Raw genomic sequence first — 14,677 nt, 5'->3', positions numbered from 1 at the left:
TTGCATCTGTGGTGGGGATCATATTACCGAATTCCCAGAGTGCCCTGTTTGGGTGAAAGAGGTTGAGGTGTCAAGGATCAGGACTGTACAGCAAATCTCCTATGTGGAGGTGGTGAACAGAGTTATAGGGGCAAGAGGCCACAGTTCTGAAGAAGATATGGTGGTGGATGCACCACAACCAGTTGCAAATGTTGTACGTCAATCAAGTGATCTGGATACACTTATTGTGAAGAAGCAGTGGCGGGTCTAGACCATTTCAACTGGGGGGGCCAAGCTGGGCCCAGTTGTACTGTTAGAGGGGCCAGTTACATTAGACGTTATTTTTGTCATATCGTTTTCTTCACTGCATTGCAGGCATTAGCAGGCAAAAGACCATGTTCATAATCATTAGTGTTCCGTGTTGCCACTGTCTAATAACGGATGTAAAAAAAGAATGATAGCAAAAATGTGTTATGTAAAAATTATTTCATACTCCACATTTAGTGTCTCCTGACCCCTCCTGTCTCAGCCTCCAGTATTTATGCTGCAGTAGTTTATGTGTCGGGGGGCTAGGGTCAGTCTGTCACATCTGGAGTATTTCTCTTGTCTTTTCCGGTGTCCTGTGTGAATTTAAATATGCTCTCTCTAATTCTCTCTTTCTTTCTCTCTTTCTTTCTTTCTCTCTCCCGGAGGACCTGAGCCCTAGGACCATGCCTCAGGACTACCTGGCTTGATGACTCCTTGCTGTCCCCAGTTCACCTGGCTGTGCTGTTGCTCCAGTTCCAACTGTTCTGCCTGCAGCTATGGAACCCTGACCTGTTCACCGGACGTGCAACCTGTCCCAGACCTGCTGTCCCAGACCTGCTGGAACCCTGACCTGTTCACCGGACGTGCTACCTGTCCCAGACCTGCTGTTTTCAACTCTCTAGAGACAGCAGCAGCGGTAGAGATACTCTCAAAGATCGGCTATGAAAAAGCCAACTGACACTTACTCTTGTGTTACTGACTTGTTGCACCCTCGACAACTACTATGATTATTATTATTTGACCATGCTGGTCATTTATGAACATTTGAACATCTTGGCCATGTGCCGTTATAATCTCCACCCAGCACAGCCAGAAGAGGACTGGCCACCCCTCATAGCCTGGTTCCTCTCTAGGTTTCTTCCTAGGTTTTGACCTTTCTAGGGAGTTTTTCCTAGCCACTGTGCTTCTACACCTGCATTGCTTGCTGTTTGGGGTTTTAGGCTGGGTTTCTGTACAGCACTTTGAGATATCAGCTGATGTAAGAAGGGCTATATAAATACATGTGATTTAATTTGATTTAGGGGGGCCACAAGGGGGTCCAAAATTGTTGTCACGGGCACTGGTCCCCCCCCCCCAGAACCGCCACTGTGAAGAAGGTGGATATTTTAGTATTTATAGCCACAGTTAATTATATCTGCAGCTGAGAAGTTTTTGGGCCTCCAAGACTTCACGGCAGAAGGACTGCAAGGACTACTGTTGCCAGAAAATGATCCTTCTGAGCCTGTGTAGGAACCTGATTAGAACAGAAAAGCAGGCTGATTTTAGTTTAATTTACATTTTGTTATTGATAGTTTGTATTATTTTTGTATACTGAACAAAAATATAAACGCAACATGTAAAGTGTTGGTCCCATGTTTCATCCTAGAAATGTTCCGTACACACAAAAATATTATTTCTCTCAAATGTGCACAAATTTGTTTACATCCCTGTTAGTGAGCATTTCTCCTTTGTCTAAATAATCCATCCACCTGACAGGTGTGGCATATCAAGAAGCTGATTAAATAGCATGATCATCATTACACAGGTGCACCTTGTGCTGGGGACAGGAGTAGCTGAGTAGGTGCTGCCTTGGCACCAGCTAATGGGGATCCCTAATAAATATAAATACAACAATTCCACTCAAATGTTTAGTTTTATCACACAACCCAATGCCTCAGATGTCTCAAGTTTTGAGGGAGCATGCAATTGGCTGTTGCCAGATAATTATATGTTAATTTCTCTACCATAAGCCACCTCCAAGTTGTTTTAGAGAATTTGGCAGTATGCCCAACAAGCCTCTCAATTGCAGACCACGTTTATGGTGTTGTGTGGGGAGCATTTGCTGATGTCAATGTTGTCAACAAAGTACTCCATGGTAGCATTGGGTTATGGTATGGGAGACAACGAACGCAATTGCATTTTATCGATGGTAATTTGAATGCACAGAGATACCATGACAAGATTCCGAGGCCCATTGCCCAACCATTCATCTGCCGCCCATTTCTGAAGGATCTGTACACAATTCCTGGAAGCTGAAAATATCCCAATTCTTCCATGGCCTGCATACTCACCAAACATGGCATTGAGCCTGTTTGGGGTGGTCTGGATCGACGTGTACCACAGTTTGTTCCAGTTCCCGCCAATATATAAACTCAGCAAAAAAAGAAACATCATCTCACTGTCAACTGCGTTTATTTTCAGAAAACTTAACATGTGTAAATATTTGTATGAACACAACAAGATTCAACAACTGAGACATAAACTGAACAAGTTCCACAGACATGTCACTAACAGAAATGGAATAATGTGTCCCTGAACAAAGGGGGGGTCAAAATCAAAAGTAACAGTCAGTGTCTGGTGTGGCCACCAGCTGCATTAAGTACTGCAGTGCATCTCCTCCTCATGGATTGCACCAGATTTGCCAGTTCTTGCTGTGAGATGTTACCCCACTCTTCCACCAAGGCACCTGCAAGTTCCTGGACATTTTTGGGAGGAATGGCCCTAGCCCTCACCCTCCGATCCAACAGGTCCCGGACGTGCTCAATGGGATTGAGATCCGGGCTCTTCGCTGGCCATGGCAGAACACTGACATTCCTGTCTTGCAGGAAATCATGCACAGAACGAGCAGTATGGCTGGTGGCATTGTCATGCTGGAGGGTCATGTCAGGATGAGCCTGCAGGAAGGGTACCACATGAGGGAGGAGGATGTCTTCCCTGTAACGCACAGCGTTGAGATTGCCTGCAATGACAACAAGCTCAGTCCGATGATGCTGTGACAGACCGCCCCAGACCATGACGGACCCTCAGGAGTACAGGCCTCGGTGTAACGCTCATTCCTTCGACGATAAATGCGAATCCGACCATCACCCCTGGTGAGACAAAACTGCGACTCGTCAGTGAAGAGCACTTTTTGCCAGTCCTGTCTGGTCCAGCGACGGTGGGTTTGTGCCCATAGGCAAAGTTGTTGCCGGTGATGTCTGGTGAGGACCTGCCTTACAAGCCCTCAGTCCAGCCTCTCTCAGCATTTTGCGGACAGTCTGAGCACTGATGGAGGGATTGTGCGTTCCTGGTGTAACTCGGGCAGTTATTTGTTGCCATCCTGTACCTGTCCCGTAGGTGTGATGTTCGGATGTACCGATCCTGTGCAGGTGTTGTTACACGTGGTCTGCCACTGCGAGGACGATCAGTTGTCCGTCCTGTCTCCGTATAGCGCTGTCTTAGGCATCTCACAGTACGAACATATCAATTTATTGCCCTGGCCACATCTGCAGTCCTCATGCCTCCTTGCAGCATGCCCAAGGCATGGTCACGCAGATGAGCAGGGACCCTGGGCATCTTTCTTTTGGTGTTTTTCAGTAGAAAGGCCTCTTTAGTGTCCTAAGTTTTCATAACTGTGACCTTAATTGCCTACCATCTGTAAGCTGTTAGTGTCTTAACGACCGTTCCACAGGTGCATGTTCATTAATTGCTTATGGTTCATTGAACAAGCATGGGAAACAGTGTTTAAACCCTTACAATGAAGATCTGTGAAGTTATTTGAGTTTTTACGAATTATCTTTGAAAGACAGGGTCCTGAAAAAGGGACGTTTCGTTTTTTGCTGAGTTTAGCAACTTCGCAATTGAAGAGGATTCCCAGCCAGCCAAACCCCGCCCTTACTCGGACGACGCGGCCGGCACGGGAACGCAGTTCGCAATGCTTGATGCGGCAGGTAGCCTAGCGGTTAGAGCGTTGGGCCAGTTACCTAAAGGTTGCTGTATCGAATCCGCAAGCTGACAAGACGAAAATCTGTTGTTCTGCCATGTCACTGTAAATAAGAATGTGTTCTTAACGGACTTGCCTAGTTATATAAAAGGTTACATTTTTAAAAATTAGACCCACTGTGCGGCTCGGGAGGCTCCATCCACAAAGTTTTTAATGCTTATCAATTGCCTTGCACAAAGTATCAAAATACTAAAATGCAACTTAAACAGGACTCTTAAAGAATTGAAATGTTAACTGTATTTTTTTAAATCACAAGAACAATGAAAACATTTGGAAAAATAAATAAATAATGAATGTTATTAATTATATAAAGCAGCACGTGTAATCATCTGCCAGAGAGTAGCCCCAATCGGCCCGAGCCCCAAGTAATACATTTGGGCCAGATAACTCATACCGGAATCGGTCCGAGCTCAATCCCCGCATCCCAGCCATAAGTAATACTGCTTAAGGCGGACCAGACTCGGGCCACATGACGTCGGCCGAGTCTGACTCTCAGCCCAGATCCTCTGTGCTAGCTGGGATGGGACAACATTCCACAGGCCACAATCAACAGCTTGATCAACTCTATGCAAAAGAGATGTGTCCCGGAGGAGACAGCGACCCCTTCTCATGTAATGGGGTTGGGCCATCCCAAGGATCCCGGAAAGCACGGACGGTGTTAGTGGGGGAACAGGAAGTTCCGGACAGAAGCGCACCATTCTTCAGTGTAAAGAAAGCGCCAAAACGGTGCAGTCAAGAAGATAGCATTTGTGTCCGTTTCTATTTATTACTACAGGTATGGAATAGGTTTAAACTTTATAATATCGAAAGAACATGTGATACCATTTTAGGGGATACATCTGATACGGTATTATCACGTTTGGTAAAGGTAAGATGTGTTATTTTTGTGTCAAGCCGAGTGAAGGAAGTGGCAACTATTTTACAAGTTACATAGTTAGAGCAGTTGGGGTTTGTCTGAGTGTATGTACATCATTTTCTCAAGGTAATTTCATAAAGAATCTATTTACTTGAGATTTCTGAATTCGTTTTATTGGTTTTGGTTTTGTTATTGGTTTTGTTATTGGTTTTGTGTGAAATTCACGAGATGGTAAAATGGCGGCGCCCCTCGGTTTGCGTCAACGTACTTCAGTGCAGGCAGTGAGGTGCAGCAGAGAGACAATTTTACGGCTGCACTACTGTTTTGAAGCTGAATGTAATGATTCAGTTTTACTACATGTGTACTAATATTCAGAGACATTCAGTTGTTTCTATCTTTGTCTATAAATGTTACTATGGTGTGAACGGAAATAATATTCGATTTTGATTGAAATAATACAGTGAAGAGAATTTTATTCAGGAAAATAGTGCTGCTTAAAACATACTGCAACCTTGTACTAAATGGTTTTTGAGTCATTGATGCATTTATGTGAATTCAGAAAATCTACTATAGATTAAGTACACTTAAGTTGTGTAGCCTAATTTAAAGTGTATGCTTTGTCTAATGTGAATTAATGTTTTGTTGTCAATGCGTAACTACCAGATCTATTGAAATGAGATCAGTGCTTGACTTGGACAGGAGCTCACTGGAGCTGAGAACCGTCACCTCAAATGTCTACTGTTTGAGCTCATGTTCCTCTTATAGAATATTAGCTCAACAGTATTGTGGAGCTCCTGCACCTAAATATAAAACATATTTTTAGAGAATCAAGAAAGTGCCAGAACTGTCAAGACAATAACTTTTTGTGTCCGTTTCTCTTTATTACTACTGGCCGACTCAGATTAAGTCTGAGGCCGGTAACATCAACAGTGAGGACAGACCCAGCCTGCCTCTCTCCTTCCACACTGAGTCCAAACCTACAGTCACTGGGTCCTGATTGTGACAGTGGAGCCCAGTTTGCACTGCAGGATCCAGAGATGGCATCAGTGAAGCTGGAAGACTGCAGTCAAACACTGGAGTTGAATGTCAACATTAAAGATGAAGAGGAGGAGGAGAAGATTGGGAAATCTGTTTCTCACAGTAAGAACAGGTTCTATTTAACTTAGTTTGTTGTTCGTTCCAACTTCTCACTGTGTATGAAAAGTTTGCAGTAGAACTGTTTCATGATGAACTGTTTCAATGAGAAGGTAGATGTTATTTCATTCTACTGAGACTTGCATGGTTTGACACCAGTATTGCCAGAATTTGTTTTATTCACTGGGCTATCTGGAGTGATCAGAGAGTAGACTAAAGAAGTGAAGTAGACAAACTGACAGTGTTTTAAAGATCTATGAAATTAGTCTGTAGTTACTAACCCTTGTGATAGTGAGTGGAGGATGATATGAAATGAGTCTGTGTAGTTACTAACCCTTGTGATAGTGAATGGAGGATGATATGAAATGAGTCTGTGTAGTTTCTAACTCTTGTGATAGTGAGAGGAGGATGATATGAAATGAGTCTGTGTAGTTACTAACCCTTGTGATAGTGAGTGGAGGATGGTATAGCTCATCATATTCATGACTTATGAGATACTTTTAGAATAGTTTTTATTCCCCTTTTGTATTATACAGCCTACTTATATGAATATGTACAGGTAGCCTAGTGATTAGAGCATTGGGCCAGTAACCGAAAGGTTGCTGGATCGAATCCCTGAGCTGACAAGGTAAAAATATGTCATTCTGTCCTTGAGCATAGCAGTTAACCCACTGTTCCCCGGGCGCCGAAGATCGATTATGGCAGCCTCCCGCACCTGTCTGATTCAGAGGGGTTGGGTTAAATGTGGAAGACACATTTCAGTTGAATGCATTCAGTTGTACTACTGACTAGGTATCCCCCTTTTCTTTTCAGAAAGTATTTAGACCCCTTGCCTTTTTCAACATTTTGTTACGTTACAGCCTTACTCTAAAATTGCTCAAATAAAACACTCCTCAATCTACACACAATACCCCATAATGACAAAGCAAACACAGGTTTTTAGAAATGTTTTCACATTTTATCAAAAATTTGAAACAGAAATACGTTATTTACATAAGTATTCAGACTCTTTGCTATGAGACTCGACATTGAGCTCAGGTACATCCTGTTTCCATTGATCATCCTTGAGATGTTTCTACAACTTGATTTGTTGTCAACCTGTGGTAAATTCAATTGATTGGACATGATTTGGAAAGGCACACACCTGTCTATATAAGGTCCCACATTTGACAGTGCATGTCTGAGCAAAAACCAAGCCATGAGGTTGAAGGAATTGTCCGTCGAGCTCCATGAAAGGAAAAATTCACAAGCTGGTAAAATGGCGGCACCCACTCGGTCTGCGTCAACGGACTTCAGTGCAGGCAGTGTGGATGCAGCAGAGGGAGACCATTTTACGGTTGCTCTACTGTTTTGACGCTAAATGTAATTATTATCGGTTTTCTACATGTGTACTAATCTTCAGACGCATGCAGTTCTTTCTATATTTATCTCGAAATGCTACTATGGTGTGAATGGGAAATACTATTGGTTTTTGATTGAAACAACACAGCGAATACAAGGTTATTCAGGAAAATAGTACATAGTGCTGTTTAAAGCATACAGAAACCTTGTACTAAATGTTTTTTTAGTCATTTATGCGAATTTGGGAAAATCTACGAGAGGTTAAGTGCACTTACGTTGTGTAGACTAATTTAAAGCAGGTACTTTGTCTAATGTGAATGAATTAATGTTTTGTTGTCAATGCTTAGCTACCAGATCTATTGAAATTAGATCAGTGCTTGACTTGGACAGGAGCTCACCGGAGCTGAGTACCGGCACCTCAAATTTCTACTGTTTGAGCTCATGTTCCTCTTATAGAATATTAGCTCAACAGTATTGTGGAGCTCCTGCAACCTAAATATAAACAGTACCGGTACCTATTTCAGTCCAAGTCAAGCACTGAATTAGATAATTGAACAAGAAGAAATATAATGTATTTAATAGAGAATAAAGTTCCAGAACTGTCAAGATAATAACTTTTTGTGTCTGTTTCTCAATGTTACTACAGGACAACTAGAATTAAGTCTGAGGCCGGTAACATCAACAGTGAGGACAAACCCAGCCTGCCTCTCTCCTTCCACACTGAGTCCAAACCTACATTCACTGGGTCCTGATTGTTACAGTGGAGCCCAGTTTGCACTGCAGGATCCAGAGATGACATCAGTGAAGCTGGAAGACTGCAGTCAAACATTGGAACTGAATGTCAACATTAAAGATGAAGAAGAGAAGATTGGGAAATCTCTATCTCAAGGTAAGAGAATACCAAGATTGTGCAATGCTGTCATCAAGGCAAAGGGTGACTATTTGATGAATCTCAAATATAATATATTTTGATTTGTTTAACAGATTTTTGTTTTGGTTACTACATGATTCCATATGTGTTATTTCATAGTTTTGATGTCTTCACTATTATTCAACAATGTAGAAAATCGTAAAATTAAGAAACTTGAATGAGTAGGTGTTCTAAAATGTTTGACCTGTAGTGTATATCACACAACTGACTGGTTCTTCTGATGCTGTTCACACAGGAGACCGTGTTGAGACATTCTCTACATCCAGAGAGAAACAGCAGGAAGATAATGGAGCTAAGAGGTCTCACCACTGCCCACATTGTGAGGAGAATTTTTCAGTTCTATCAAAACTAAAAATACACCTAAAAATACACCTAGGAGAGAATCTGTATTCCTGTACTGACTGTGGGAAGAATTTCTCTACATCAAAGGTTCTGACAGTTCATCAGAGAGTGCATACAGGAGAAAAGCCTTACTCCTGCTCTGACTGTGGGGCGAGTTTCTCTCAACTGGGCACCTTAAAACGACATGAACGTGTACACACAGGAGAGAAGCCTTACTCCTGCTCTGACTGTGGAAAGAGTTTCTCTCGACCCGATGACTTAAAAACACATGAACGTATACATACCGGAGTGAAGCCTTACTCCTGCTCTGACTGTGGAAAGAGTTTTTCTCGACTGGGCCACTTAAAAACACATGAACGTATACATACAGGAGTGAAGCCTTACTCCTGCTCTGACTGTGGAAAGAGTTTCTCTCAACTGGGTGAATTAAAAATACATGACCGTATACATACAGGATTGAAGCCTTACTCTTGCTCTGACTGTGGAAAGAGTTTCTCTCAACTGGACAGTGTGAAAACACATGAACGTATACATACAGGAGTGAAGCCTTACTCCTGCTCTGACTGTGGAAAGAGTTTCTCTAAACTGGACAACTTAAAAAGACATGAACGTATACATACAGGAGTGAAGCCTTACTCCTGCTCTGACTGTGGAAAGAGTTTCTCTCGACTGGGCCACTTAAAAACACATGAACGTATACATCCAGGAGTGAAGCCTTAAAATGCTTCACATCAACTCACTTAAAAGTTAATCAGAGAACACAGATGGGAGAGAAGCCTTACTGCTGCTCTGACTGTGGAAAGAGTTTATTTTGAATGTGCCAGTTAAAGACACCAAGGTAAACATAAAGGAGAGAAGACTTACACTGAGCTAAAAGTTCATCAGGGAACACACACAGGAGAGAAGCCTTACTTCTGCTCTGACTGTGGCAAGAGTTTCTCCGGATTGACAATTTAAAGACACACCACCTGATACACACAGGAGAGAAGACTTATCACTGCACTGACAGTGAGTTGAGATTCTACAATTTGGGCAATTTAAAAAGACACCAATGTTTACATAAAGGAGAGAAGCCTCATCAGTTCTCTCAGACCAGCTAAGATTAGACACTCCACTTAATTATCATCTCATAAAATAATTGGCGATGTTGAATTGGATCAAATGAAGAAAGTGTAGAACACTCTATTGTAATCCTATTGTTTCTCACTGTGAGAGAACTGTGCAGAGGAAAGGGAGTGTTATAGAATGTTAGCCTCTCTTTACTTTAGTGATCAGTGTGCACCTGGTCAGTTTTGGTGTGTTTTGTTAGCTTCTACTGGAAAGATATTGAGATGATCTTGGATTTGCCCTTAAGGTTGAATATCCTCTGTGAGGCGTCTCACAATGGAGTCTGATGGTTGACTGGGTGGTACTGCTTCCCTCTGCAGTTTTCTGTGGGAATGAGCTGGTAGACACAACCTACACTGAGTGTACAAAACATTAAGGACACCATGACATAGACTGACCAGGTGGATCCAGGTGAAAGCTATGATCCTTAATAATGTAGTTGTGGTGTATTTATTATGGATCCTCAATAGCTTTCAGTAGAAAACAAGAAACTGCGGTTGCAGTGGGCTAAGGAATGAAAACACTGGAAAATTGGGAACATATTGCCTGGTCTGATGAATCTCCCGGTTCCTGCTGGTTCCTGCAGTTTCACGCTGATGGGAGGACTAGAGTATGGAGGAAACCACGAGTACATGCATCCAGTGGTGGAAAAAGTACCTAACTGTCATACTTGAGTAAAAGTAATGATACCTTAATAGAAAATTACTCAAGTGAAAGTCACACATTAAAATACACCTTGAGTAAAAGTATTTGGTTGTAAATATACTTAAGTATCAAAAGTTAAAGTATGAATAATTTTAAATTCCTTAAATTAAGCAAACCAGATCGCACAATTGTCTTGTTTTTTTAAATATATTACAGATAGCCAGGGGCACACTCCAACACTCAGACATCATTTACAAATGGAGCATTTGTGTTTAGTGAGTCTGCCAGATCAGAGGCAGTAGGGAGGACCAGGGATGTTATCTTCATAAGTGCGTGAATTGGATCATTTTCTGTCCTGCTAATCATAAAAAATGTAATGAGTACTTTTGGGTGTCAGGGAAAATGTATGGAGTAAAAAGTACATTATTTACTTTAGGAATGTAGTGAAGTAAAAGTTGTCAACAATATACGTAGTAAAGTACAGATACCCCCCCAAAAACGACTAAAGTAAAAATGATTTAAATAAGTACTTTACACCACTGTATGCATCCATGCCGTGTGTCAGCATTGCAGGGGGGTGGTGTGATGGCGTGGGGTGTGTTTTCAGGGCCCACATTGGGCCCCTTGATAAAAGATGAACAATGTTTGAATGCTACAGGATATCTAAAGAATCATTGCCAATCAGGTGCCTCCCTTCATGGCAGCAGTGTATCCATCTGCAAATAGATTTTTTCAGCAGGATTATGCCCCATGCCACAAGGCTTGTCCAGGAATGGTTCCAAGAACATGACAGTGAATTCATCTTACTGCAGTGGCCTGCCGAGTCACCAGATCTCAATCCAATTGTTCATCTGTGGGAGGAGATGGAAGGAGCTATTCGGAGTAGATATCCACTCCCAGGCAACTTGACACAATTGTGGGAAGCATTGGAGTCAACATGGACCAGCATCCCTGTGGAACGCTCTCAACACCTTGGACAGTCTATGCCCCAACGAATTGAGGCTCTTCTGAGGATAAAGGGGGCTGCAACTCAATATTAGGAAGGTGTTCCTAATGTTTTGTTATATCAGAAAAGATGGTGTGATCAGTTTTTAGCATTAGTTTGGGTGGATTATTTTATATTACTAAACAACTTTTGTTTAATGATAAACAGACTATGAATTGTATTTTAATACTGGATGTATTATTTTAGTCATTGATGATGAATGTATTTGAATAACTGTATTGAAGTTAATTGATCTGGCGGCAGGTAGCCTAGCGGTTAAGAGTGTTGGGCCAGTAACTGAAAGGTTGCTGTTCATCTAATCGGCTCAGGACCAATCTGTCATTGTGCCCTTGAGCAAGGCAATTAACCCTTATTTGTCCTGTAAGTCTCTCTGGATAAGAGCATCTGCTAAATGACAAGAATGTAATGAAAAAATGTTGTACACAAATTTATGCTGGGCAGCCACTTCTTCTCTTGTATATAATTAAATGAAATAAACTGTTTGAAGTGAAATACTGTATATACAATACACAACATTACCACTTTGTTTACCCTGGTCAGAGGGACAGGACCATAGTAAGCTAGACTATGTAGCTGCTGTTGTTAGTAGCCTACAGTTTCCATGCAATACAGCATGTCAGATCACTAATGATTAGGTGTATAGGCTGCTACATTTATGCAAGAGTTTTTGCTTGTGTCTGTCAGGAGTGATGTGTTGTCAGGCTAAATAACTACTGGAGGGAAGTGGAGAGCGCGCCTTGTGCCTGGCCCGCCCGACATGGTCAAGAGATGCAAAGGGCATGCCGCAGCACTCCGATGTGAAGACCTGTACAAAAATGTAGGATTGTAGTACAATGGAAAAAATACAGCATTGTATTTTCGTGGAATGGTAGTGATCAAAAAACAGTATGTTTTCCTTTGTACTAGACCTAGGAATATAAAATGTTTATTTATAGCACATGCTTAGAGAAAATGCACCTCTAACTAAATGTAACTCCAAAGGAACTCTAATTAAAGAGATAGTTCAATCAAATTACAAATGTACACCATGGTTTCTTCACCCTGTATACAATCCCAAAATGTGCACGTCAGCAGTGAAGTTCTCAAGATGGAGGACTTTCAGTACAGCAGTGTTCCCCAACCCAGGTCCCAAAGGGGTGTACATGTTTTTTTTGCCCTAGCTCTCACATACCTTATTCAATTCAAAGGCTTGAGTTGGTTAGTTTAATCCAGTGTGTGAGTGTTAGGGCAAAAACAAAAAAGCTCACCTCTTTGGATCCCAAGGACCAGGATTGGGAAACACTAGTACATAGCAAAAAGTGTGATGATTCAAAATATATCTATTTTACAGTTTGAAGTCCTGTATGTAAGATTACTTAGTTTGTATTCAGGGGACTAGTTATGTACTCAAGATTTGTGATGTGTACTCAGGAGACGAATCTCTGATCTTAGCAGCATCATTCTTACACCTTTGCAGCATTGCATTGTGGTTCTTCAATGTTTTCCTGCCACTACGAACAGATAAAACATTTGTGGATCTTTAGAAAATGTCTCCTGTATCTGTCGTTTCCATCATGTTGCAATTATTTTTTTTTGCAAAATGTAGAATAAACCTCTCTGGATCCTGCAGTGCAAACTAGGCTCCACTGTCACAATCAGGACCCAGTGACTGTAGGTTTGGAGTGTGGAAGGAGAGAGGCAGGCTGGGTTTGTACTCACTGTCAATCTGTCAACTCTGGATAGGATCCCAGTCCTAAATAGACGTCTCAAATCGACCTCCTGGTCCTCCTCTGTGCATGCCACACCCCCTCCCATTGTAATCTTACGTATGAACACATTTTGAACAATGGCTTCCTAAAATGCTGTGGTGCTTACTAACACAATAGGAAAGGTTGAGGTAGATGTGGACCATCACAGGTGAGGTCACAGCTCTTTTACTCTGAACATTGATATCAATGACTCACCCTCAAATGGACCATCAATACCAGAGTTCTACAAGACTATTTACATAATCAACTGGGCATTACAACAGTCTGACCCTCAATATAGTCTTGGGCATATATTGAGCTCTAACAAAGGGGTGTGGAAAAGGTCTGTTGAAATGAATACTGTAGTGGTGTGAGAAAGGTAACAAGCTTCCTCTGGTTCCATTCCCCAATAGTAACTGGGTCATTATTGAATTGCATGGGTAATGCTGTTTCTGGGCATTGGTACGCTATAAAACACTTATTTAATAAGAAAACACATGCACTTTATACTGATAAACATCTATTTGTATGCATTGTAGAAATTACTGGTGCCTAACGAATAGGGCTTGTCACCATGGTGATGTGTAGAGATGTAGGGACATGTTTTGAGTAGATAAATAGAAACATATATTCTTTAGAATTCCATGAATTAAACAAAGACATTCAGTACATCAATAAAGCTGCAGTATTGTATCTGGTCTCAAAGCTGATGCTGAAAAACCATGTCAGTGCTGAGGTCAAATGAATTGCTGATTTAAATTTCATGTTCGTTTCAGCTTCATATAAACAGGAATTGTTTAGCTTAAAACAGTTTTTAGTATTTAATGATACAGAAGAGAAGAGATTGAGCAGCACAAATTCATTCATTCAATTCTAACTTCATTTTTCATTGTCAGATCAATAAAGTTCAATGGAGTAATCCAATCACATTCATCATCAATGACTAAAATAACTAATTTTGTTTTAAAATACAATTTAATAAACATGTCATTTCATAGCCTGTGCATCAATAGTAAAATTACGTAGTAAAATATGTATCTACCCAAACTAGTGGTGAAAACTGATCATCACACCATTTCTGATACATGTAGTGTCTACCAGCTCATTCCCACAGAAAACTGATCATCACACCATCTCTGATACATGTAGTGTCTACCAGCTCATTTTCACAGAAAACTGATCATCACACCATCTCTGATACATGTAGTGTCTACCAGCTCATTTTCACAGAAAACTGAAAACAGCATTTCCTATCCACCCTCCCCTCAGATCATTGTGAGAACTATAATACAATGACCAAGGGGGATTTCTTCCTTCACCCTCATACCGGAAAGAAAATGTATGTCAGGTAGAATTTCCTGTTAAACAACATTTGTGGTATATTTCCTGGCCATGTGGTTATTATTTTGGAAAGCCTAAGAGAAAATATTATATTATATCCATGACTTACAAACAGAGACATATTATATCCATGACTTACAAACAGATCTCTTGAGCTTACATTATGTTAAGCTACATGTATCCGTGAGATCTGGATGGTTCCTACGAGGCTACAAACAGA

At 41.3% G+C, this 14,677-nt stretch overlaps 3 protein-coding genes across 11 annotated transcripts in view; 2 read left to right on the top strand and 1 right to left on the bottom strand.

The window, feature by feature from the left end:
* LOC106575981 (zinc finger protein 239-like) overlaps positions 1–10,573 on the top strand; it is a 237,317-nt gene extending 226,744 nt beyond the window's left edge. The window contains exons 1-4 of one of the 3 annotated variants that reach the window (XM_045698577.1): positions 4,609–4,802; positions 5,785–6,023; positions 8,005–8,247; positions 8,525–10,572. In XM_045698577.1, coding sequence (XP_045554533.1) covers positions 5,921–6,023; positions 8,005–8,247; positions 8,525–9,351 — 1,173 coding nt within the window. In that variant the 5' untranslated portion in view covers positions 4,609–4,802; positions 5,785–5,920 and the 3' untranslated portion in view covers positions 9,352–10,572. Of the gene's footprint in view, positions 1–4,608; positions 4,896–5,784; positions 6,024–8,004; positions 8,248–8,524 lie in introns of those variants that run through there. The other 2 variants (XM_045698576.1, XM_014152758.2) reach the window with 2 other exon arrangements.
* The window catches only part of LOC106592258 (zinc finger protein OZF-like), a 510,174-nt gene that overhangs the window by 382,654 nt on the left and 112,843 nt on the right, over positions 1–14,677 (top strand). The gene's annotated exons all lie outside the window — the stretch shown is intronic.
* The window catches only part of LOC106574981 (zinc finger protein 2), a 348,997-nt gene that overhangs the window by 269,265 nt on the left and 65,055 nt on the right, over positions 1–14,677 (bottom strand). The window lies entirely within an intron of this gene.

The sequence above is a fragment of the Salmo salar genome, chromosome ssa17 (assembly GCF_905237065.1).
Source record: "Salmo salar chromosome ssa17, Ssal_v3.1, whole genome shotgun sequence".
NCBI classification, from domain to species: Eukaryota; Metazoa; Chordata; class Actinopteri; order Salmoniformes; family Salmonidae; genus Salmo; species Salmo salar.
Note: the sequence above shows the minus strand (reverse complement) of the source record. Positions and strands in the feature narration are given on the sequence as shown.